The sequence below is a fragment of the Crinia signifera genome, chromosome 6 (assembly GCF_055691185.1).
Source record: "Crinia signifera chromosome 6, ASM5569118v1, whole genome shotgun sequence".
Taxonomy (NCBI): Eukaryota; Metazoa; Chordata; class Amphibia; order Anura; family Myobatrachidae; genus Crinia; species Crinia signifera.
Window position 1 is genome coordinate 240160826 of NC_139222.1, and position 24109 is coordinate 240184934.

General features: G+C 44.0%; 1 protein-coding gene across 2 annotated transcripts in view; it reads left to right on the plus strand.

Moving 5' to 3' along the window:
* WDR11 (WD repeat domain 11) overlaps window positions 1-24109 on the plus strand; it is a 114823-nt gene that overhangs the window by 53112 nt on the left and 37602 nt on the right. The window contains exons 15-17 of one of the 2 annotated variants that reach the window (XM_083149169.1): window positions 2853-2977; window positions 9285-9432; window positions 12142-12267. In XM_083149169.1, the coding sequence (XP_083005295.1) occupies window positions 2853-2977; window positions 9285-9432; window positions 12142-12267 (399 nt within the window). The remainder of the gene's footprint in view (window positions 1-2852; window positions 2978-9284; window positions 9433-12141; window positions 12268-24109) is intronic. The other variant, XM_083149171.1, reaches the window with a different exon arrangement.

The window sequence follows — 24109 nt, forward strand, 5'->3', positions numbered from 1 at the left end:
TGTAGATTAGATGCAAATTTGCTCCCCTTGCATCGCATCATGGTTTGTCTAAGTGCTTATTTACTTGTTTTCGTTACTCTCACATAAATTAACCCATTGCTAAAATATAGCTTTGTTTCCCCACTGACGCATTTCATTGAGGTCAGAATATTTTCAGCGAACGCTCATGAACTGAGGTTACCTCCGTGTTATTCCTGTTTTCTGAGCCTAAGAATTGCTTTCCGTGAAGTCCTTGTTTCCCGTGTAGCAGCCCACTGTTGCTAACGTCCTACTGTGGACAGACATTAGAGTGAATGCTTGTTAACAAGCCAAGTGTTTTTGTACCATCAATTTCTATGTCCTGTGTGGCGTGTTTTGCCTAATTTCTCCGGCTATTATGAAGCACACTGCTGTTTGTGATGGATTATTAAACATCAGCATGTTCTCCTGCGGCTGGAACAGCCTAATCCATATATCTTACTTTTAAAAAAATGTACTTCTATGAATTTATATCTGGTCACATTTTACAAAAAGTGCTCATGTACGTTCGGTATATGGCCTGCTTCTGTTCAGATCAGCTTACATGAGCGAGTGATTAAGTGGGTAAATAAGCCTAATTTCTATAACAACACCATTTACAACATTGATTTGTCCCCAGCATTTAATCCTTTGAGTGCCAACATTGCTGTGAATGATCCTCAAAATGCCAGCAGTGCTCAGAGCGACTGTTCTTTTAGAATAAATACAAATACAGCTAAGTAAGTTAATTGAAGTTTAGTTAATATAATGCACCCAAATAAAAGAACATTCGCTGTGGGCGACGCTGGCATTTTTAAAGGATATTTTGCGCATCTTTCGCATGCAAAATTGGCACTCAAAGGGTTTATTAAAAAGGATTGCTTGCCAATTTTCACACCTAGTTTGACAAATTTCCTTGGCACTCAAAGGGTTAAGCAGAGTTTGACACCGTTCATGTATGGCCATCATTGCTGTTTTGCCAACATTTTGGAATACAGATAATCTTTTAAGATATTACACATCTGAATATCCGACATCACTAATACAAAGCTTGTCTATTGTTAGTTGACATCTGGAAGATTGCAACTTATCTTCCTGGAAATTCTTTCATCGTTTTCCAAACCTGAAGAATTACTTTTCCCCCTGCTACTAACACCCAGGTTATCGCCGTGATCATTTGGGTCACGGCCAGGGGTTAAAGTGAGAGGGAACAGGGTGGAACTTAATTCCACCACCTCCAGTGGTCGGGGGAACTCGGTTCCACCTCCACCATAGCCCTGCACAGAAATTCCAACAGAAAAGCCTGTCCCAGTGGCTTCCTTTTCTAGCACAGCGTATGTGATATCAAGCTGTCACCACCGCTGAAGTGAACAGGAGCTACTAAGAAAAGCGGGCTTAGTGCATGCTGAAAACAAGCTGAGAGGAGTGGAAGCTGCTGGAGGGAATGAACGGTGAGCTGCTTGAGGGACAAAGACCTATATCTATGTATAAGGCTCACTTACTGAAAGCATTATGTGTATAAGCGGCAATACTACTGTGGGCATTATGTGTAAGTGATACTACTGTGTGCCATAACATGAATAAGGGGCACTGCTATGTGGTGTAATAACAATCAGGGGCACTATATGCTGTGAAATGTGAATATGATTGTGCAATTGTGTGGGGTAATTTGAATTGGAGGTACTATTGTGTGACCATGTCCCTCCCTTGAGACCACTCCCCCATTATAAAGGGTGGTTTGAAGGGGGTGCCAAAACCCTGGTACTAGACCGGGCTCTGCCTAATGGGGAGAGGGAAGGGGGTTTGGTGGGAAGTGAAATGAGTTCCACCAGCTCACAAGGACCACTTTAAGTCCTGGTCACGGCTCAGTGGAAAAGGGGTATATAGCAACTCATACCTCCCTAAAATCACAGTGGGTGGTCAGGGGACACTGTCTGCACTGCTGCTAAGAAGCAGCAGGGGGGGTACATGTTAATGTGAACAGATGTAGTGTGCAGCATACATTCGGTGCAGAGAGGTGGATGGGATGGCCAAGCAGCTAGCAGAGGGGGGGGGGGGGATATGCAACCAGCCTCCAAAATGGAATCCATGAGTAGGTGTGGTCTAATATGACTTGGACCACTCCCAAGTCCCACTCTTCACATCCAAAATGTGGGGAGGTACAGAAGAGGTACAGAAGAGCTGGATTTTCTGGTGCTTGTAAATGATATCATATCCATGTACAGGCAAAAGACAGACTGCACCTGTGTGCTGTGTAAACAGCGCTGGCCCGGGTCGGATCTGCAGTTGTAACAGTCTGACCCTGAATTAAAACAGTGGGGCAGATGTATTAAGCCTTGTGTGGTAAAGTGGATAAGGTGATAATGCACCAGCCAGTCAGCTCCCAACTGTCATTTCTCAAACCCAGCCTATAATGTAACAATTGGTAGCTGATTGACTGCTGAGTTTTCACAGCTCTTGTCTGACATTTATGGGTGTTAGATGGCACCTAATAAAGTAATACTGTAGCTACCAACAGTTCACGTTTTCCAGCTCGCCTCACAGGTGCACTCATTACTGACTGACACAGTTTGAAAAATCCACAGGTGGAGCTAAATACTTCAATTGTGATTCTGTGAGGAGACCTGGAAAACGTTAACTGTTGGTATCTCTCGAGGACTGGAGTTGTCTACCCCTGATCTAATGAATCCACTGAATCTCATGCTCCCATGCAAACTTGTATAATGTTAGTTGGTAAAATATATTTAGCTTTATTTGAAGATATGTGTAGCCTATTCTGGCTGTATGTATAACAGCAGAGGACTCCTTTGTTCGGTAGTGTAGTAATGCAGTGCCTCCCCCTCTCTGTCTCCCAGGAGTGGTCCCCGTCTCACAATCTGAAGAGTCTCCGGAAGAAGCAGATGGCTGCTCGCGAGGCGATGGCACGTCAGACGGTCTCCTCAGACACTGATCTGAGCTGCGTGGAGTCTTCAGTCATCAGGTAACATCTGGCGGTTCCCTATCTCTCAGGGAATGTGCCAGAACTCAGGCACCGTATACTGGGCGTCACTTTCGAAAGAAAAAAAAAAGTTAACTAAAATAGAAAAATAAAAACACAATCTTCTATAGTGCTCTGATCATATTGGTCTATAATGAGGCGCATTTTGTACTTGGGGTAATGAAGAAAACCAACAATATAAAGGCACATGTATATAGGATTTGGGTTGTGCTATATGTCTATAAATGGTAAGATCAGGTCTCCTGTCTTAAACACCTGACCATGTAAATAATCTTCAGCATACGGTCAAAAGTTCAACCCTATTTAGGGTAACCTGCATTGGGTCAACCACTGTAAAAGTCATGTTGACCTTTTGGCTGTCTCTTCCCATTGTCGTCCTAATGCTTGGTGAAAATATTTTCTAGGGAACATGAAGGACACACTTCCTATGTTATAGACGGCGCATACATTTCCTTTACCGCCTAGTCATACATCTCATTCGCTTAGTCGTCCGCTCCACAAGCCCAAGAGGCTGCTCAGTCCATCCTGTTATCCCCAGCTTTTTGCGTTTCTGTACTTTAGAACAGATCAGTCATAGGTTTATTACTTTAGAAGTGTGTAGATTTCGAAAGAAGGATTGGCACTGGTTTGAAATATACATTAAGTAACAATTGTACAGAGGTATTAGATAGAAAGAACCAGCGTGGTTACTGCTCTTTTTTTTGGATATATAGTGGCAGTGTTTGGCTGGTGGTGCTCCCAAGGATGTTCAGTATTTAAACTGTAAGGCAACGAGAGGGGGGGTGGTCATGAGAATGACCAAAAAGGGAACATGCAAACGGGTTTTTGGGGCACACTTGATGATAAAGATGATGTAGTATATGTGAAGAGATGATATGTGGGTGAAATAAGACTTAACTTTTATTGAAGAATAACTCTAAAACAAGGTGATATTTATATTTGATGCAACTAATGCACAAAACAAGACAGTATGTATTCAATAGAATAAATGTGGAAATATCACAAAATATAAAATATGAGGTTTATTAACCTGTCAGAAAAAAGAGAGGGTCCTTGATATAATTGGTAAGAGTGGGCGCAATGTTTAAGATGAAAATACAAGTATTCCTGTAACAGAAAAGTCCCTGTTGTTAAACAGAAATTTGTTCAATTAATATCAATAAATAGAATTTATACAGGGTACAGGTATGTAATAGTGGATGCTTGACACACTAAATACAAGATTTAGGAGATATATATAAATAAAACTGTCTCCGTCATATAATTATAAAGAAAGATTACTACCCAGGAGTGGGAGGTAATAATGAGGGGTCACTAACTGACAGTGAAAAGTAATAGTGAAGAGTAAGAGTGTGAAAAAAGCCGAAGCTGTAGAGAGATAAGTAAGATTGAGCTGAGTCCAGAGGGTGATCTCCTGCCTGCAACTTGATTACAACACCCGGTATTCCCAAAGAGTCTTCCCAAAGGTACTAGCCGGGCCCATCACTGCTTAGCTGCTGAAATCGGAATGGGTTCAGGCGATCCAGTGAGGTATGGTAGTAATATTATTGGCATGCGAGAGGGATACCAGCATTTGAGGCTCAAATGAAAAAAGGTGCTTCTGCTGTCAGAGGCGCCGTCAGTGGTCCACCCTGGTGCTCACCTGCATTGCAGGGGGGATGGAAACGGCACCACTGATGAGAGAGCACTGAAGTGAGAAGATATCAGCAAAATAGATGGGCTGGTGTCAATGGTGCGGTCCCTAACCTCTGCTGTCCATCATCCACCTTTAGGTGTCAAATGATGAATGAGAGAGTCAGGGATTGCTGATCCTGTCCCAGAAAGAGAAGAAAAAATGATATATTGGGGACAGCACAACCAATGATGTTGTTACTGGTAATGTTGTTGTTGGAAATGGAATGAAGTTTGCCAAGAGTAGCAGGAATTGGTTAATAAAGGTTTTTTTACTGTTTTGTGTCCTCATTCATGGTGCATCTTAGTCCCCATAGGTGTCAGTAAGTAGGAATTTCTGACCGGAGCTATTGTGCCACCTTGAGGAAGTTTATTGCTGGATTGCCCAGTCTGTATGCTACAAAAGATAGTTGGAGCGATAGCTTTCTGCTGTGTATTTAAGAAAGCAGATAATTGGACAGACTGGGATTAAGTGCCAATCACAATAAAGTGTGCATGCAATTATGATCAGGAACTGTTAATATTCACAGTACTGGTCTCATGTTAATATACAGTTGCTGCTGATGAAGAGAGTTAAATATTAGATTAGTAGCGGTATTGTACACACAATAGAGTAATATAGCAGTGTTTTTTACACAGTATCTTGTGATGATATTTCACACAAAGTTTCATACATTGAATCAAATAATGTTAAGCGCATGGAGTTTCATAACAATTGCTGTGAGAATTTGCTGCCTATAGTTACCGGCGAAGATAGTCAGGTGTACTTAATTAGAGCAGTACATTTGTAGGCTGACTCAGGTAATAGATACCCTGTGTGACGGTTACCGGAGCTGAGTTGCGGGGGCCGTCTATAGCGTGTAGGTATTACTGAGTCGTCTGAGGGAGAAACAATGCGGGGAGGCTAAGGCAGCCAATTCCCCACGGAGAGTGGGGGGAGAGAGTGCCGGTACTTAGCTTGGGAGAAGCGGCACCCGGCGCCAGATGACGGGAGCCGCTGCTGATGTCGGGTAGTGACCGGCGTGGAAGACGGAGGCTGGGGGTGTGTCAGAGGCGTATCCTCACACGTGTTTCGCCTGTGGCTTTCTCAAAGGACACAAGCGTCCTTCCACGCCGGTCACTACCCGACATCAGCAGCGGCTCCCGTCATCTGGCGCCGGGTGCCGCTTCTCCCAAGCTAAGTACCGGCACTCTCTCCCCCCACTCTCCGTGGGGAATTGGCTGCCTTAGCCTCCCCGCATTGTTTCTCCCTCAGACGACTCAGTAATACCTACACGCTATAGACGGCCCCCGCAACTCAGCTCCGGTAACCGTCACACAGGGTATCTATTACCTGAGTCAGCCTACAAATGTACTGCTCTAATTAAGTACACCTGACTATCTTCGCCGGTAACTATAGGCAGCAAATTCTCACAGCAATTGTTATGAAACTCCATGCGCTTAACATTATTTGATTCAATGTATGAAACTTTGTGTGAAATATCATCACAAGATACTGTGTAAAAAACACTGCTATATTACTCTATTGTGTGTACAATACCGCTACTAATCTAATATTTAACTCTCTTCATCAGCAGCAACTGTATATTAACATGAGACCAGTACTGTGAATATTAACAGTTCCTGATCATAATTGCATGCACACTTTATTGTGATTGGCACTTAATCCCAGTCTGTCCAATTATCTGCTTTCTTAAATACACAGCAGAAAGCTATCGCTCCAACTATCTTTTGTAGCATACAGACTGGGCAATCCAGCAATAAACTTCCTCAAGGTGGCACAATAGCTCCGGTCAGAAATTCCTACTTACTGACACCTATGGGGACTAAGATGCACCATGAATGAGGACACAAAACAGTAAAAAAACCTTTATTAACCAATTCCTGCTACTCTTGGCAAACTTCATTCCATTTCCAACAACAACATTACCAGTAACAACATCATTGGTTGTGCTGTCCCCAATATATCATTTTTTCTTCTCTTTCTGGGACAGGATCAGCAATCCCTGACTCTCTCATTCATCATTTGACACCTAAAGGTGGATGATGGACAGCAGAGGTTAGGGACCGCACCATTGACACCAGCCCATCTTTTTTGCTGATATCTTCTCACTTCAGTGCTCTCTCATCAGTGGTGCCGTTTCCATCCCCCCTGCAATGCAGGTGAGCACCAGGGTGGACCACCAACGGCGCCTCTGACAGCAGAAGCACCTTTTTTCATTTGAGCCTCAAATGCTGGTATCCCTCTCGCATGCCAATAATATTACTACCATACCTCACTGGATCGCCTGAACCCATTCCGATTTCAGCAGCTAAGCAGTGATGGGCCCGGCTAGTACCTTTGGGAAGACTCTTTGGGAATACCGGGTGTTGTAATCAAGTTGCAGGCAGGAGATCACCCTCTGGACTCAGCTCAATTTTACTAATCTCTCTACAGCTTCGGCTTTTTTCACACTCTTACTCTTCACTATTACTTTTCACTGTCAGTTAGTGACCCCTCATTATTACCTCCCACTCCTGGGTAGTAATCTTTCTTTATAATTATATGACGGAGACAGTTTTATTTATATATATATCTCCTAAATCTTGTATTTAGTGTGTCAAGCATCCACTATTACATACCTGTACCCTGTATAAATTCTATTTATTGATATTAATTGAACAAATTTCTGTTTAACAACAGGGACTTTTCTGTTACAGGTATACTTGTATTTTCATCTTAAACATTGCGCCCACTCTTACCAATTATATCAAGGACCCTCTCTTTTTTCTGACAGGTTAATAAACCTCATATTTTATATTTTGTGATATTTCCACATTTATTCTATTGAATACATACTGTCTTGTTTTGTGCATTAGTTGCATCAAATATAAATATCACCTTGTTTTAGAGTTATTCTTCAATAAAAGTTAAGTCTTATTTCACCCACATATCATCTCTTCACATATACTACATCATCTTTATCATCAAGTGTGCCCCAAAAACCCGTTTGCATGTTCCCTTTTTGGTCATTCTCATGACCACCCCCCCTCTCGTTACTTTAGAAGTGTGCAGAGGAATGCGCATGAGCAGGATGACCAATCAGAGGCTGCAATACATGTGATTCCATTATCCCCTGGGAATTCCTGCTCACCGCACTTCCTGTCACTCCAACGTGGTTCTCAATGGGGAATGTGCGGGGAACTGTAGGACCTCATAAAGATATGATCATAGAGCAGCTCTGGGGGGGTGTAAGAGCAGGTGAGTAATACCTGGGTGGTAATGCAGCTTTAATTGTTACACATGCACAGTGTCTTCTGATTAAATTGACATATGAAGGCCAGGCATTTCTTTCTTATTGCCGCACGTGTCATCCTCCTCGGGCACCCAACGTGTGTTATTACAGATGTGTCCTCTAGACATAACCTCGATATGCCGTGCGATGTGTGGCTCCTAGCGCAAGTGGTTTAGCAGCTTTTTCAATCAAGTATGTGCATACTTGTATATCTGTGTGTAACTGAGTCTGTACACAAAGCACAATGGACCTTGTTGTGAAGAAAAGCAGTGGTCCCCACAGTATAGCACTGTGTACATAGGGGTTATTCAAATCTGATTGCAGGCCTGCAAATTCTCAGGCCTGCAATAATGGAATGATTGTACATGCGAACGGTCCATACTACACATGCGTGAGGCCGCCCTGCTGTGAAATCCACCAGCTCGATGGCCACACACAAGTTGATAGACACGAAGCCGGTGCTCGGGGATGGTAACCGGCTGTTTTATGGCAGTGTCAGGGAAAACTTAGGTGTGCCCAATCATTTGAGGAGAATTCGTGCGACGTCCGCTCCGCCACGGTCAGCCTGTTTCTACCACAGCCACTGAGTAATTCCTGGGCTACACACAAGCTGCGCACACACAGAGAAATACAACTCAATGGTGGGCGTCTTGCGAATGGATTTGCTGCTGACCGGCGTCATTTTCCCAAAACTTGCACAGCAATTTTTAGGCTTGCATGGGGCGGGATTTCTCTCTGATTGGGTGGCGATTGCCTGATCACAAGGCACTGCAAATTAGCAGACAAGCAATCAGGACTGAATAACCCCCAAAGATTCAGGATCAGTCGCAGACACATATACAAGAGTCGCATATCAAATGAATCCGTGCAATCTCGTGAAGATCAGGTTTTGTTGCATTGCATTCTGATAAAGACATTACGCATTACAGTGTAAAAAAATACTGCTTGGCACAAGCCACGCCACACGGGACCTGTACACCTGTGCAGCAAATAGTGTATGAGGACATATCTGTATGTTGTTGCTGTTTGGGGGTAATACGAATTGTACTCAGAGGGGTACACTGTACCTGCCTCCCACATTGATGCTTGTTCATTGTATTGCTGCTTTCAAGCCGTCCTACTCTTCATGCGCTCGCTGTCTTTGTGGGCCGTTTAGCAGAAGGAAGACTGTGCTTCTACATTAAATAGCATTACCCTGCTCTGCTGCAGTTTCCCTACCTCCTGTTTATGGCCACTGGCTGTGCATTAAGGCTTCACTAATGAGGCAATCAGCAAAGAAAGCTGTAAAAAGAATTACAAAGTACCTGGTGCCAGCAGCCAAGTGCATTTACCTGGTGTATTAGTCTGTTACAGGAGGCGGAGAGCAAGTCGGAGATGAGCCAGAATATATCTGCCCGGGAACACTTTGTGTTCACAGACACAGATGGGCAGGTTTATCACCTGACTGTGGAGGGGAACAGTGTGAAAGACAGCGCCAGGATCCCCCCAGATGTGAGTTAATCTCTTTGCTTTTTCTGCCAATTGTAGGTCTGGCCTGCAGGCATGTGAAGGGAATAATGTCATTTAGCAGCACAGCAAATGTAAACACGCCGATCATTCGCATTGGCCATTCAATAAGCCAAGTACTGTGCGCTACAAGTCATTGTGTGGGGAATGGAACGCTTTACATTATAGAAGTGCTGAAGTTTGCATGAAACTAACTCTGTGTGGGGATTACTGATTCGTCATCTGGCTGCCCTTTGTATGTGCAGAAGCACAAGCTGCGCCTCATATCCATTCCCAGAACACTTCTTAGGGGTTGTAGACATGGAGGCCACTGCAGGAAGTTGGCTTTTTACGCAGTGTCTCTTGCATGTGGTTCTTCAGTGCAGAGTGCATGTTACTACAGGCGATGGTGCCTGCCTCTCTGTGTGCAGGGGCTGTGCAAACACATTGCAGCTCAGGTGCTGTAGCCAGGACATTGGTCAATAGCAAACTAAACCCCACTTGCCTCCGGGTCTGAATCTGCAGAAACATGTGAGATAATTACAGACCCAGCACAATAGGTTCATACACCTGTGCATGGTACAGAAATCCAGAATAGATGACCTGCCGGGTGTACTGTAGGATGACATTTAGATACTTTAATTTAGACACTGATTGAATAGATATAATTTTATTTAATCCAGCTTGTGATTTTATTGTGCACGCGCCACTGACCCAATGCCATTGGTCCATGAACCTTTCTGTTAAGTGGGAGACTGCAAGCCAATCATTTAAACTGCTGCTTAGTAATGGAACATTGACCCCTTTAAAACAGTGGTTCTCAACCCTCGGTCATCAGGACCCCCCCCCCCCCAACAGTTCACGTTTTCCAGGTCACCCTGGAAGCCACATGGAAGGAACAGCAAAGCCACCTCAGTGTGATACATAAATACTCTCATGACCGCTACACCTCATGCGAACACACACACACACAACTACCCAATCACCTCCCTCATCAGAATCCACTTTATTGGCCAGGTATACTTGCGTATACTAGGAATTAGATTTGGATTGCTGTGCCACAGCGGGTTTGATAACAGTGAAACAGAGACCGTACAGATATACATAACACATACAGGTATACGCTAGATGTACCCTGGGGGTTATAGACGCAGGACACATGTATTCGCTGAGCTGCACAGCACCTAGGCAGCCATCAGCGGCGACACTGGTCATTGCAGCAGCCATGTAGGTAACAATATAAGCAGAGACGGTACAGTTATCACACACAGAACACATTCCCAGCCGAGCTGCACAGCGCCTAGGCAGCCATCAGCGGCACCACTGGTCATTGCAGCAGCAATGCAGGTAACAATATAAGCAGAGACGGTACAGTTATCATACAGGGAACACATACCCGCCGAGCTGCACAGCGCCTAGGCAGCCATCAGCGGCACCACTGGTCATTGCAGCAGCCATGTAGGTAACAATATAAGCAGAGACGGTACAGTTATCACACACGGAACACATACCCACCGAGCTGCACAGCGCCTAGGCAGCCATCAGCGGCACCACTGGTCATTGCAGCAGCCATGTAGGTAACAATATAAGCAGAGACGGTACAGTTATCACACCTGGAACACGTACCCGCCGAGCTGCACAGCGCCTAGGCAGCCATCAGCGGCACCACTGGTCATTGCAGCAGCCATGTAGGTAACAATATAAGCAGAGACGGTACAGTTATCACACACGGAACACATACCCACCGAGCTGCACAGCGCCTAGGCAGCCATCAGCGGCACCACTGGTCATTGCAGCAGCCATGTAGGTAACAATATAAGCAGAGACGGGACAGTTATCTCACCGGCAACACCTAACCGCCGAGCTGCACAGCGCCTAGGCAGCCATCAGCGGCACCACTGGTCATTGCAGCAGCCAAGTAGGTAACAATATAAGCAGAGACGGTACAGTTATCACACAGGGAACACATACCTGCCGAGCTGCACAGCGCCTAGGCAGTCATCAGCGACGCCACAGGTTGCTGCAACAGCCAGGAAGGGAACAAATATGCAGAGACGGTTCTACCTACAGTTCTAGGTTGCTATGCAGTGTACGAAACAGGGGAGATATGGGGGTACATATGGCCTAGTGGCACAACCACCTACCTCTCACAGATACATATACCCTAGGCATTCCTCATACTTGTCAGCCATTGTTTTCCAGTGTGCCAGTTGGTCTACCACAATCTAGCAGCCCTAATGTTGACTTCTGTCTGACTACTGTTAAACATGTTTCCTTGTGTTCCTACAGTATGTATTTGTTAGTCCGTATTGTCAGTTGTCTCCACCATGTAGGCATCCATTTCCTGTGGGACATTTTGTTAAAGTTATACCCTTGTCCGCTGCTGCAGAGGCAGGCCCCATCTCTGCTCAGGCCCGGACAGTAGTCATGCTCCGGCAGCATGATAATATTGTTGCAAGAAAATGTAGATTTTAAACCTAATAGAATTCGCGGAATAATTATGACCATAATCTCAGTCTATGGGCCATATGTACTAAGTTTGAATCAGCTCGTACTAAGCCATAAAGAATTGCTGCTCATAATTAGAACTACGGTGATTTCTTTTTTTTTTTTTTTTTAAAAAGATGATTGTTTCTGTAAAACATTTCTGATTGTCCCTTCATTTCCTTCTCGTCTGTGGGTCTAACCATCTTCTGTCACTTTTTCTCTGCATAGGACGACATGGCAGATCAGATATATGAACTTCTGTTCACTCTCCCAGGGAGCCTAGTGACCCAGATAAAGGCAGCTTTCTCACCCATCTGCGATCTTTTGCACAGGAACCAGACCCAAAAGACCGTAGTAAATATATTAGTGCAGTCTGTTAAAGTGCTGTTTTCAGTTTACGGGTGAATATACCTTATGCCCATTACAACCTGGTAATTATATGCCATCCCCTGTATGCAGTGTACATGCAGTACCTTCACATGAGACTGTGTCATCACAGATGCATGTAATGCAGGGGTCCTCAAACTGTTTTGCTCTGGGACCCATCAGACAATAAAAATAATTACAGGACCCCAGTAAGTTACTGCAGAAGGTCATCACATCACATGTGTAGCCAGCAGACAGCACATACCATATATACTTAAGTATAAGCCTACTTTTTCAGACCATTTTGTAAGCTGAAAAAGCCCCCCTCGGCTTCTACTCGAGTGAGGGTCCCACTTGAGTCAATAAGTTTTCCCAGTTTTTTGTTGTAGAATTAGGTGCCTCGGCTTATATTCGGGTCGGCTTATACTTGAGTATATACGGTACATGGCAGCATTGTGGAGGCACAAAATGATGGGAGGAGTCTAATATAACAGACAACTCAACAGATATTCCAGACTCCTTGAATCATTGACTGAGATTAGAAAAGTCATCAGCCTGATGGTCAGCAACATGGAGTTGCGACCCCATGCTGAGAAGGTCAGGACCCACAGTTTGAGAACCGCTGATGTAATGCATAGGAAATTGGTGGCCTTTCCATGTGCCGTAGAAGTGTTCACAAGAATTGGTAGTCAGTGACATGGTTTGGGACATGTGTGGCAATTCCCCTGATTATACTACTTTTACATCACAAATGAATAGGCTGGCCATCCTCACAATGGGCCTTATTCTAGTTCACTCTTTCTAAAAAAAAACCTTCTTAGATGGACAAAACCATGTGCACTGCAGGTGGGGCAGATGTAACATGTGCAGAAAGAATTAGATTTGGGTGAGTTATTTTGTTTCTGTGCAGGGAAATACTGACTGCTTTATTTTTACACTGCAATATAGATCTCACTTTGAAGTAAAACCCCATCCAAATCTAATTCTCTCTGCACATGTTACATCTGCCCCACCTGCAGTGCACATGGTTTTGTCCATCTAAGAAGGATTTTGTCAGAAAGAGTGAACTAGAATAAGGCCCAATGTGCGGTTAGTAGGGGACTGGGTAGATAGACATGCAGAAGGCGTTAGGGACTGACCCCTGCACATTGTCTGTATATGCAGCTCAGTCTGACAACTGACAATATATTCTGCAACCACGGTGGACGAGGTGACGTCACTGAGCGATATCGTTCAGTCTGTATGCGCTATATGGTTTGCCCAGCAACACCGCTAATTGCTTCTAATTGCATAGCGTATACACCAGGGGCGTAGCGCCAATTTTTGCGCCCCCCCCCCCCCCGTGGGATCATTTCGGCGCCGCCCCCAAATTATTAGAGGAGGCCGTCACTGCCTCCTCTAGCATCTTAAAAAACGGTATGCTATAAGGAGGTGGCCATTTTGTAATGGACATTGGACTCATAAGGAGCCAGGCGCCGGGATGCAGAGTAGTATATATGCGGTCCCGACTCCTGGCGGAATACAGACGCGGCGGGGGAGGCAGGGGCCGGGTACAGTAAGGAGAGGGGTGGAGGGCAGTGGCCGGTGCCAGCATCCGGCGCCCACGCAGCACCTGCTTCCCCAAGCAGCAGCGGGGGCTGCCTTACGATATCTACGCCACTGGTATACACCCATATAGTTCAGCTCACAGTGATTCCCTTAGGTTGAGTCATACATTATGCTGGGTCCCGTAAGTGATGTAATGTGTTGTTGGTTCTGCATGGGGGACAGAGACTTGATTGCCTGTCTGTGAAATGTGGAGAGCTAGTAGGGTAAGTATTTGTGGGCCACCGCACAGGTCTCTAATGATTAGTATTGACTGACTGTGTGTTCATGAATCATCATGCACATAATGGTTAGCATTACTGCCTCACAGCACTTAGGTCATGGGTTCGATTCCCACCATGGCTCTAACTGTGTGGAGTTTGTATATTCTCCCCGTGCTTGCGTGGGTTTCCTCCGGGTACTCCGGTTTCCTCCCATAATCCAAAAATATACTGGTAGGTTAATTGGCTCCCCAAAAATTAACCATAGAATGTCTGTGTGTGCGTGTACATGTGGTAGGGAATATAGATTGTAAGCTCCACTGGGGCAGGGACTGATGTGAATGTTCAAATATTCTCTCTAGAGCGCTGCGGAATCTGTGTGCGCTATATAAGGAACTGCTAATAAATAATAAATAAATATAGTCAGTCAGTTTATGGTGCAATCGCGATGAATCAGTAGTGCTCCCTAAAGTTAATGTTAGTAGGTATGTATTGGGCGAAAGAAGAAAACTCTGTGTGGGAGCACGCTTGCTGGGAAATGAGCAGTTATTTGGGAGCACGCTTGCTGGGAAATGAGCAGTTATTTGGGAGCACGCTTGCTGGGAAATGAGCAGTTATTTGATTGCTAAAATTATTATTTTATTCAGTTTGCTTTAAAAGTATTGTCCATGGGATGCTGGGACCTGGCTCACCACCTATAGGATAGATCTAGTCCTATGTAGTGTAATGTCAGTGTGATGTGTACAACTGCTCACTTGTAGTGTATTGTCTATGGGATGCTGGGATCTGGCTCCCCATCTATAGGATAGATCTAGCCCTATGTAGTGTAATATCAGTGTGATGTGTACAACTGCTCACTTGTAGTGTATTGTCTATGGGATGCTGGGATCTGGCTCCCCATCTATAGGATAGATCTAGCCCTATGTAGTGTGATGTGTACAACTGCTCACTTGTAGTGTATTGTCCATGGGATGCAGGTATCTGGCTCCCCATCTATAGGATATAGAGATCTAGTCCTATGTAGAGTAATGTCAGTGTGATGTGTACAACTGCTCACTTGTAGTATTTTGTCCATGGGATACTGGGACATATATACAGTATATCTGTATACAGTAATCCGAATTTGTGATCTTCTAGCCATTTGTCAGAGAATATAAATGATAACTCACAAACTTTTCTTTCACTCATGGTTAGTGGTTGGCAAAGCCATTTATTGTCAAAAAACAGTGTTTTACTGTTTTAAATCATAATGACAACAGAAACTACGCAAATGACCCTGATCAAAAGTTTACATACCCTGGAGATTTTTTTTTTTTTATATATTCTTTATTTAGATTTTTCAAGTGGGAAAACAAGTACAGAAACAAATATATAGACAATACGATCTTACAAGAGAATAGATAGGTACATAGACTCATTGGGCATATGTATCATAGTTCTTAACCACATTCTTATTTTAGCCTCTATGTGTCTCTAACTTTCCTTCGTACTGCAATCCATCATCATAGCAAAAAGAAATATACTGCTCTTCAATACATATGGATTATACCTAGAGGGTAGGATTCTCTAACCACAGTATAATGGTAATTAAACAAAAAGATTCGTACGTCTAGGGAGAATGGGGAGGGAACATATTAACACATCAGGGAGAGAGGGGTGGGGAGGTAAAGGGAGCAAGTGATAATTCCCATGGAAAAAGGGAAAAGAGAAGAGTGTGATGGTAGTCGGGTGGGCCTCAATCTGTCTTATCTTATGGGGTCATCTCAAGTGCATCTTGAGCAAGTGGTCTCCTGAATGTGTGAGCTCATCGTTAATAGCATCTTACAACCTACTGATTTCCTCTAGATGGGTCGTAATTTACCTGTTCTTTATATTTTATTGACGCTTTAAAATCTATCCACTGTAACCATGTCGACATGTAATCTGTTTGTTTATCTAGAGCATCATAATAGATGTCTTCCATGGAGCAATAAAAATCGATTCTACTAAACCACTCCCCTATCGTTGGGGGTTCTGTGTCCCTCCAGTGAGTCGGAATTACTGCTCTGGCGGCATTGTTCAGGTGTTTTAAAAGGGACTTTTTGTATTTGTATAACGGAATTTTGGAATGTGAGAGAAGCCAAAAGTCGGGACCCTCTGGAACTTGGTAACCTAATATTATTGAGGAGAGTTGTATAACTTTTTCCCAGAAGGGTCTAATCTTGTCACAATCCCACCAAATATGGATCAAAGTGCCCCTTGAATTACTACATCTCCAACATAGGTGGGATACCGATGGAAAAATTTTGTGAAGAAAATCTGGACATCTGTACCATCTAGTTAAAAGTTTATATTGGGTGTCTATTATCTCAAGACTCGTCGAGCATCTTGCCATTACCTCAAAGTGTTTCTCCCAGTCTATTGTTATACCCCTGTGTATTAGGTCCCCATTCCATTTCTCACAAAAGGCAGGGATATCCGGAAAATGGCCCTGTATCAGTAGTTTATATATTGCTGAGAGGGCATGTGTAGGCTCAGAGGCCCGTGAGCAAATCATTTCAAATTGCGTAGGAGCTTTTTTTAGGGTAACCTCCATCCTCTTTGAGTGTATGAAATGTCTTATTTGGAAATAAAACCAAGCATCTGAATGAAACAGTTTCTTTTCTGTCATCAAGTCTGTAAAAGTAGTAATTTTCCCCCCCGACAGTAGATGGATTATTCTAGTAAGACCCCGCTGTTTCCACCTATTTGCCTGCAATCCAGAGATTCCGGGTGGAAAATCTTGGTTCTCGATAAATGGTAACATTAGGGTATTCGGAGACGAGAGGCCCAACTTATACCTAAGATTCTTCCAAAGAGTTAAAGTGGGCTCAATTGTGGGGTGTCTAATTGGAGGGATTGTTATTAACCAGGGAATAAGATGAAGATTCACAGAGGAAGAATACATTTCCAATTCTATCCATTGCTTGGGATTAACATCTACCCTGGTCCAATTTAGCACTCTGTGCACGGCTGCGGCCTGATAATAAGCTAGCAACATAGGTAGGCGTTGTCCCCCTCTGTCCCTGCTATAGTATAAGTATGAGTGCTTAAATCTAGGCTTCTTACCGCCCCAAACAAATTGGCTTATAACTCTCTGTGCTTCTCCGATGTATTGCGCCGGAATCCTCAAAGGGATTGCTTGAAAGAGATACAAGAATCTAGGGAGAATATTCATTTTAATAATATTCATCCTCCCCAACCAAGAGAATTTCTGTGTTGCCCATTGAGTTAATTCACGGCGCATAGTCCGGAGCAGAGGAGTGTAGTTAAGAGCAAAGGCAGATGGCAAGGAGTTTGGTATTTGTATACCTAGATATTTGATATGAGAAGAGGCCCATTGAAAAGGGAAACTAGGCCTGAGAGAATCAACAGTGTGGCTGGAAAGGGATATATTTAATGCAGTGGATTTAGAATAGTTTATCTTGAAATTAGATAATATTCCATATCTGGAGAACTCCCCCATGATATTTGGTAGAGATACTATTGGATTCGAGACTATTGCTAAAAGATCATCAGCAAATAGAGCTAATCTGTGGTCGGTCTTCCCTACCTTTAGACCCCTTATATTGGGATTCTTCCTGATTGCTCTAGCCAGAGCTTCCATACATAAAACGTATATCAGGGGCGATAAGGGGCAACCTTGTCTTGTCCCATTCGAAATAGAGACCTGGGGCGATAGCTTGCCATTGATCCTTATTTGTGCTGTAGGGGAGTCATATAGCGCTAGGATCTTTTGTAAGAACTGGCTGTTTAAACCTATATGCCTTAGTGTCATTTCCATAAATTTCCAGTCCACTCTATCAAACGCTTTTTCAGCGTCGGTAGATAGGAACATGACTGGAGTGCGAGTTGCCTGGGCATGTGCTATTATGTCAAAGACTCTGATAGTATTTTCCCTCGCCTCCCTACCCCTCACAAAGCCTACTTGATCTTCGTGTACCACCAAGGGAACTAGTGCCGCCAGACGATTCGCCAATAGTTTCGCGAATAACTTGGTGTCTATGTTAAGTAGGGAGATGGGGCGGTAGCTTGCAGGGAGTGAAGGATCCTTCCCCTCCTTTGGTAGTACCGTAATATGAGCAGCAAGGGATTGAGGTGATAAGGGTTGCTCTTGGGATATCGTGTTGCATGCCTGCAGGAAGAGGGGGAGGAGCTTCTCTTGAAAAGCTTTGTAGTAAGTCACCGGAAAGCCATCCGGCCCTGGACTCTTTCCCGATGGGGTACTTTTTAATACTAATTTTAGTTCTTCCTCTGTGAATGGTTCATTAAGCGTGTCTGTTAATTCTGAAGGTAGAGCAGGATACTGGATTTCTGATAAATATTCCCGTATGTCCCTTTCTAAATTTAACCTTTCTCCCGGATAGTCATCTTTGGTTAGGTTATAAAGGGCAGTATAGTATTTGTGGAATATCTGTGCAATTTGCGAATTGCTTGAGTGCATCTGACCCTCAGTATCCTTCATTTCTTTTATATAGGTCAAAGTCCTCTGTGCCCTTAAAGCCCTTGCCAGCTGTTTGCCAGGTTTATTACCCCATCTATGGAATTTATGTCTGCACTTTCTAAATGCTCTACGTGTACTTTCGTTAAGTAGGCTATTCAGTGCCAGGCGTGCTTCCTGTAGTTCCAGTAAGGTGTCAGCTGTCAGGGAGGTTTTATGAACCAATTCTAGGGATCTTATCTTTGTCAATAAGGCCGTCTTACATTCAGCTTTCTTTTTTTTCAGCCACGAACCTAATTGGATGCATTTTCCACGAATTACGCACTTATGTGCCTCCCAAATTGTAACTGGTGATACCCCTTCAGTCACATTTGTCTCCATATAGTCCCCTATAGCATCCCCAATCTGTTTCCTACAGTCGTCATCCCTCAAGAACTGTTCATTAAATTTCCAGTTCCACTGTCGGGTGGGAGAACCCTGTATTGATAGGGATAAGGTAATGGGCGCGTGGTCAGATACCACCATCTGCCCTATTGATGCTTCTGTGATCATTTCTAGCGAGCTATGGCCTAAACATAAGTAATCTATTCTTGTGTACGATTTATGTGGATGTGAATAAAAGGTAAAATCCTTATCTTTAGGGTGCATTAGTCTCCAAGTATCAATCAATTGGAAATCGTGTAATATGGATTTAAAACGTCTTATGTCTTTTTGAGAAGTGTTATTGGCGGATGTGGTGGAGTCCAATGCAGGGTCAATGGCCCAATTGAAATCCCCTCCAGTCACCACAACACCCTCCAGCTTATTTTCTACTAGCTCCATGGCCTCTCTCAGGAAGCGTATCTGGCCTTTATTTGGCAAATAGAGGTTAAGAAATGAGAAGACCTGATTGGAAATAGTGGCCTTGATCAACAATCCTCTACCATCTCCTATCGGATGCTCTGTGATATCGGAGAGGTGGACATTCTTAGAGAACAATATGGCGACACCCTTAGCCTTGGATTCGGAAAAGTTGTTAAAATATCCCACCGGATAGTGTCTGGAATACAATCTAGGAGCTGTGTCTCCTTTAAAATGTGTCTCCTGAAAGAATATAACATCTGCTTTTTCAGTATGCATTAAGTGTAATATTTTCGATCTTTTTTCAGGAATGTTGAGACCTCTCGTGTTTAACGATATTATCTTTAGGTTAACCACCATGTTTTGGTCTTAAAACGTGTCAGTTTTCCTGGGCCCCCTAACCAAGGGATGGGAACTGGGGAAGAAGTGGGGAGGGTGAATACATGGGGAAAAACTTTAACTGTAAAAGAAAAGTTAATATTACGTAAGCAATAAACTAAAACTTTAAGTATGTGTAACTCTGCATTTCTAGCCATGAGGGACCTGTGTCGTCTCATGGGCTACGGATCTACAGCAGAGCTTAGGGGGTATGGGGGAAGACAAGGTGAACCACCCGTCATACACAACATATAATAAAGTATTATAACACTGAAAAAATTTAGTACCTTAGTCTCAACACTAAATGCTCTATTATAGGCTCACACCGCTAGTACAAATAGATTTATGTAACATTAGCCTATATTGAGATCAATGCTAGAAGCTTCATCTGGGCTAGTCAGGACACGCATACTGCAAGTAATAGAGACATAGCGGTCATGGCTCTGTATATCAGTATCATCTGTTATAATTTTTTAACACCCATTAGGGTAAATAATGGGGAAATCCAGCCGCCAAGTGCCATAAGGCCAAAGGCCTCATCTGGTCATGCGCATCCCCGCCAGCCCAAATCGCCACACACCTTTTCTAACATAATCATATAGTTATAAGAGAAGCATTTCCAAAGTGGGCAGTCTTGTTTACCCAAGCAAGTTAACTAACTCTATAGTAAAATAGAGAGTCTCTCTTGTGTTTAGCACATAGTTACGTGTCAGGAGTAGAGGTCCCCGGCATATTCTGCTGACTCTGTATCTGGTCCCTTGGCCTGCCGCTTGACGCCATGGGCTGAGGGTTGCTGGGTTTCTTTTTCTTGCTATGGTGTACTTCTTGCCAGTGTTCCTTATGTGGTCTTGATCTGGTCGACAGTTCCAATGGGTCCAGCCAGTTAACCAGCACTGGAGGTTGTATGTCCAGGGCATTGCAGAAAGAGTCCACTCCCTCGGGCTCCTGTAGGATACATGTTTTGCCCTTATGGACAACTTGTATACTTATGGGGAACCCCCATCTGAACTTGATATTTTTCTTCTTAAGTTCGTCCGTAAGGGGTCGTAGTAAGCGCCTTTGTTGTAAGGTTGTCCATGATAAATCCTGGTAGATCTGAATATCGTGGCCATTGAAGGTAAGATCTGGTAAAAGTCGCGCCGCCCTCAAGATCCCCTCCTTTTCTTGAAAATAATGAAGTCTACAGATTATGTCCCTTGGTTTCTCAGTTGGGGTTCCTCTGGGTCTTAGGGCTCTGTGTGCTCTATCGAAGACTATTTGGTGTTCTGCATCTGCCTCTATAAGGTTCTTGAAGATCTTGGACAGGGCGCTCTCAATGCTTTGAGGTAGGATGTCTTCTGGAATACCTCTAATCCTTAGATTATTCCTCCTCCCGCGATTGTCCATATCATCCAACCTGCGGCCCATTTCAGTCAGGGCCCTCGATTGACGAGACACCAAGTCATGTATATCTGACATCTGAGTATCCACCTCTTCCGTTTGTTCTTCTAGAAGTACTACTCGATTCGCCAGGTGTTTGAAATCTGTCTTAATAGAAGCGATTTGAGTCTGCATGGACTCCTGGATCCTCTTTTCAGAAGAGCGGAGATCTTCTTGCATCTCTTGCCGTGTGGGTATCTCCTTGAGTTTGGCTAGTATGGAGGTCAGATCTTGTGAAGCCATGGTTCTCTCTTCTGGTGGCGATGTGGAAGAGGAATTTTGTATGATTTGATCTTCTGGTCGTGTGGGAGGGGATTGTGAGCACGGCGTAGGTGAAGGGGACTCCCGGGTTGAAGCACCAAATAAAGAGCAAAAAGCTTGAGCTTGTGTTGATCCCGAAGGGGGTCTTCCTTTGGGTTTGTTGTGGCGACGTTTAGTCATGTGTGTCGAGACTGGTTAATCATGAAGTAGTATTCCCTCAGCTAGGTCATAACTGATGGGCAGTTTCACGCATGGCCTCCCCCTAGTGGCCTGTTAAAGCAGCATGATTATTCCTGGAGCATTTTCGTGCTTGAATGAAGCTTTTGAGAGTGTGCCCTTGAACGTGTGGCCTCCACGACTCCTTTCACATCACATCAGGGTACTATAAAGTTTCTATACTGTATTACTTCAGATCTGCCCAAACATATAGAGCTGGAGGGAATAATGAATGGGTGTTGTTCTTCTCTTTTGTCACTAGATGGTGCTGTTGGGCTATAATACACTGTATATCCTTAAAGGCCCATACAGACACAAAGATGTGCTAGTAACGACACATCGTTGACGACCGTCGTTTGCTATCACCTTGATAGTGCAAAACGAACGACAAGCTAAAATTCAAAACAAAAGCGAAAAACGATGTCATACGACGGGCGACGAACGATGACCGATGATCAACGATCTGTGGTCGTCGAGGTCCATTTTATCAATCTGTCAGTCAAAAAAATGGGCAGGAATGTGGGCAGGATTATGTACAGTAAATAAATAGGCTCGGCCATTTTAAACTCTCTGCATTTGATGCTCTGTGCTAGTTCTGTGAGGATTATTCCTGCTGAACGCTTTCGCAGTGCTATCTTTTGTGTTTCTTTCTGCAATGGTTCCTTATCGGTACAAAGTGATGGCAGCGTATGTTGGAGTCGCTTTGTTAGTGGACAAGGAGAGATTGAAGAAACGTAAAAGGTTTCGTTCTTGCTGGTCAAAGAAGTGGCTCCAGAAGAGAGATTCGCTCTCTCACATGGTTCTGCTTTCTGAGATCCACGAGGACTGTCCTGACGATTTCAGAAATTTTCTCCGCATGGATGATGCCACGTTCACGGAGTTGTTGGAACTGGTTAGGCCTCATATCCAGAAGCAGGATACAAGGATGCGCAAGGCAATTCCTGCGGAGGAGAGACTGATCGCCACTCTGCGATTCCTGGCGACCGGCAGGTCCTTACAGGATATGAAGTTTGGAGCGGTCATTTCCCCACAGTCTCTTGGTCTCATTATACTAGAGACATGCAAGGCTATCTACAGTGTCCTTCGTGAGCAGTACTTCCAGGTAATAATAATTTACTTATTTTGTATGTTTTGTTTGTAGATTTTGAAATATTATTTTTTAACTAATCTAGAATGTTGAAATTATTGCATCCGTTATGGATTACTCCTCCAGCAATGTGCAAAATGTGTTTTCCCTCCATGTGGTTGCAGCTGCAATGATAGTATATTTGCATATTTAAACCCCCATATACTGCAGTTATTTTTGCCAACCAGTGTAATGTGAATCCACAGTGTTTAGGCAGAGTGTTGGTGCTAGTGTTGTGCCTACCTGTTGCTTTCTATACTGCATTTCCCTGGTGCAACTGTTGTTTTTGCTGCCTGGTGCTTTCTATACTGCATTTCCCTGGTGCAACTATCTTTTAGCCTGCCTGGTGCTTTCTATACTGCATTTCCCTGGTGCAACTATATTTTAGCCTGCCTGGTGCTTTCTATACTGCATTTCCCTGGTGCAACTATATTTTAGCCTGCCTGGTGCTTTCTATACTGCATTTCCCTGGTGCAACTGTTGTTTTTGCTGCCTGGTGCTTTCTATACTGCATTTCCCTGGTGCAACTATCTTTTAGCCTGCCTGGTGCTTTCTATACTGCATTTCCCTGGTGCAACTGTTGTTTTTGCTGCCTGGTGCTTTCTATACTGCATTTCCCTGGTGCAACTATCTTTTAGCCTGCCTGGTGCTTTCTATACTGCATTTCCCTGGTGCAACTATCTTTTAGCCTGCCTGGTGCTTTCTATACTGCATTTCCCTGGTGCAACTATATTTTAGCCTGCCTGGTGCTTTCTATACTGCATTTCCCTGGTGCAACTGTTGTTTTTGCTGCCTGGTGCTTTCTATACTGCATTTCCCTGGTGCAACTATCTTTTAGCCTGCCTGGTGCTTTCTATACTGCATTTCCCTGGTGCAACTATATTTTAGCCTGCCTGGTGCTTTCTATACTGCATTTCCCTGGTGCAACTGTTGTTTTTGCTGCCTGGTGCTTTCTATACTGCATTTCCCTGGTGCAACTATCTTTTAGCCTGCCTGGTGCTTTCTATACTGCATTTCCCTGGTGCAACTATATTTTAGCCTGCCTGGTGCTTTCTATACTGCATTTCCCTGGTGCAACTATCTTTTAGCCTGCCTGGTGCTTTCTATACTGCATTTCCCTGGTGCAACTGTTGTTTTTGCTGCCTGGTGCTTTCTATACTGCATTTCCCTGGTGCAACTATCTTTTAGCCTGCCTGGTGCTTTCTATACTGCATTTCCCTGGTGCAACTATATTTTAGCCTGCCTGGTGCTTTCTATACTGCATTTCCCTGGTGCAACTATCTTTTAGCCTGCCTGGTGCTTTCTATACTGCATTTCCCTGGTGCA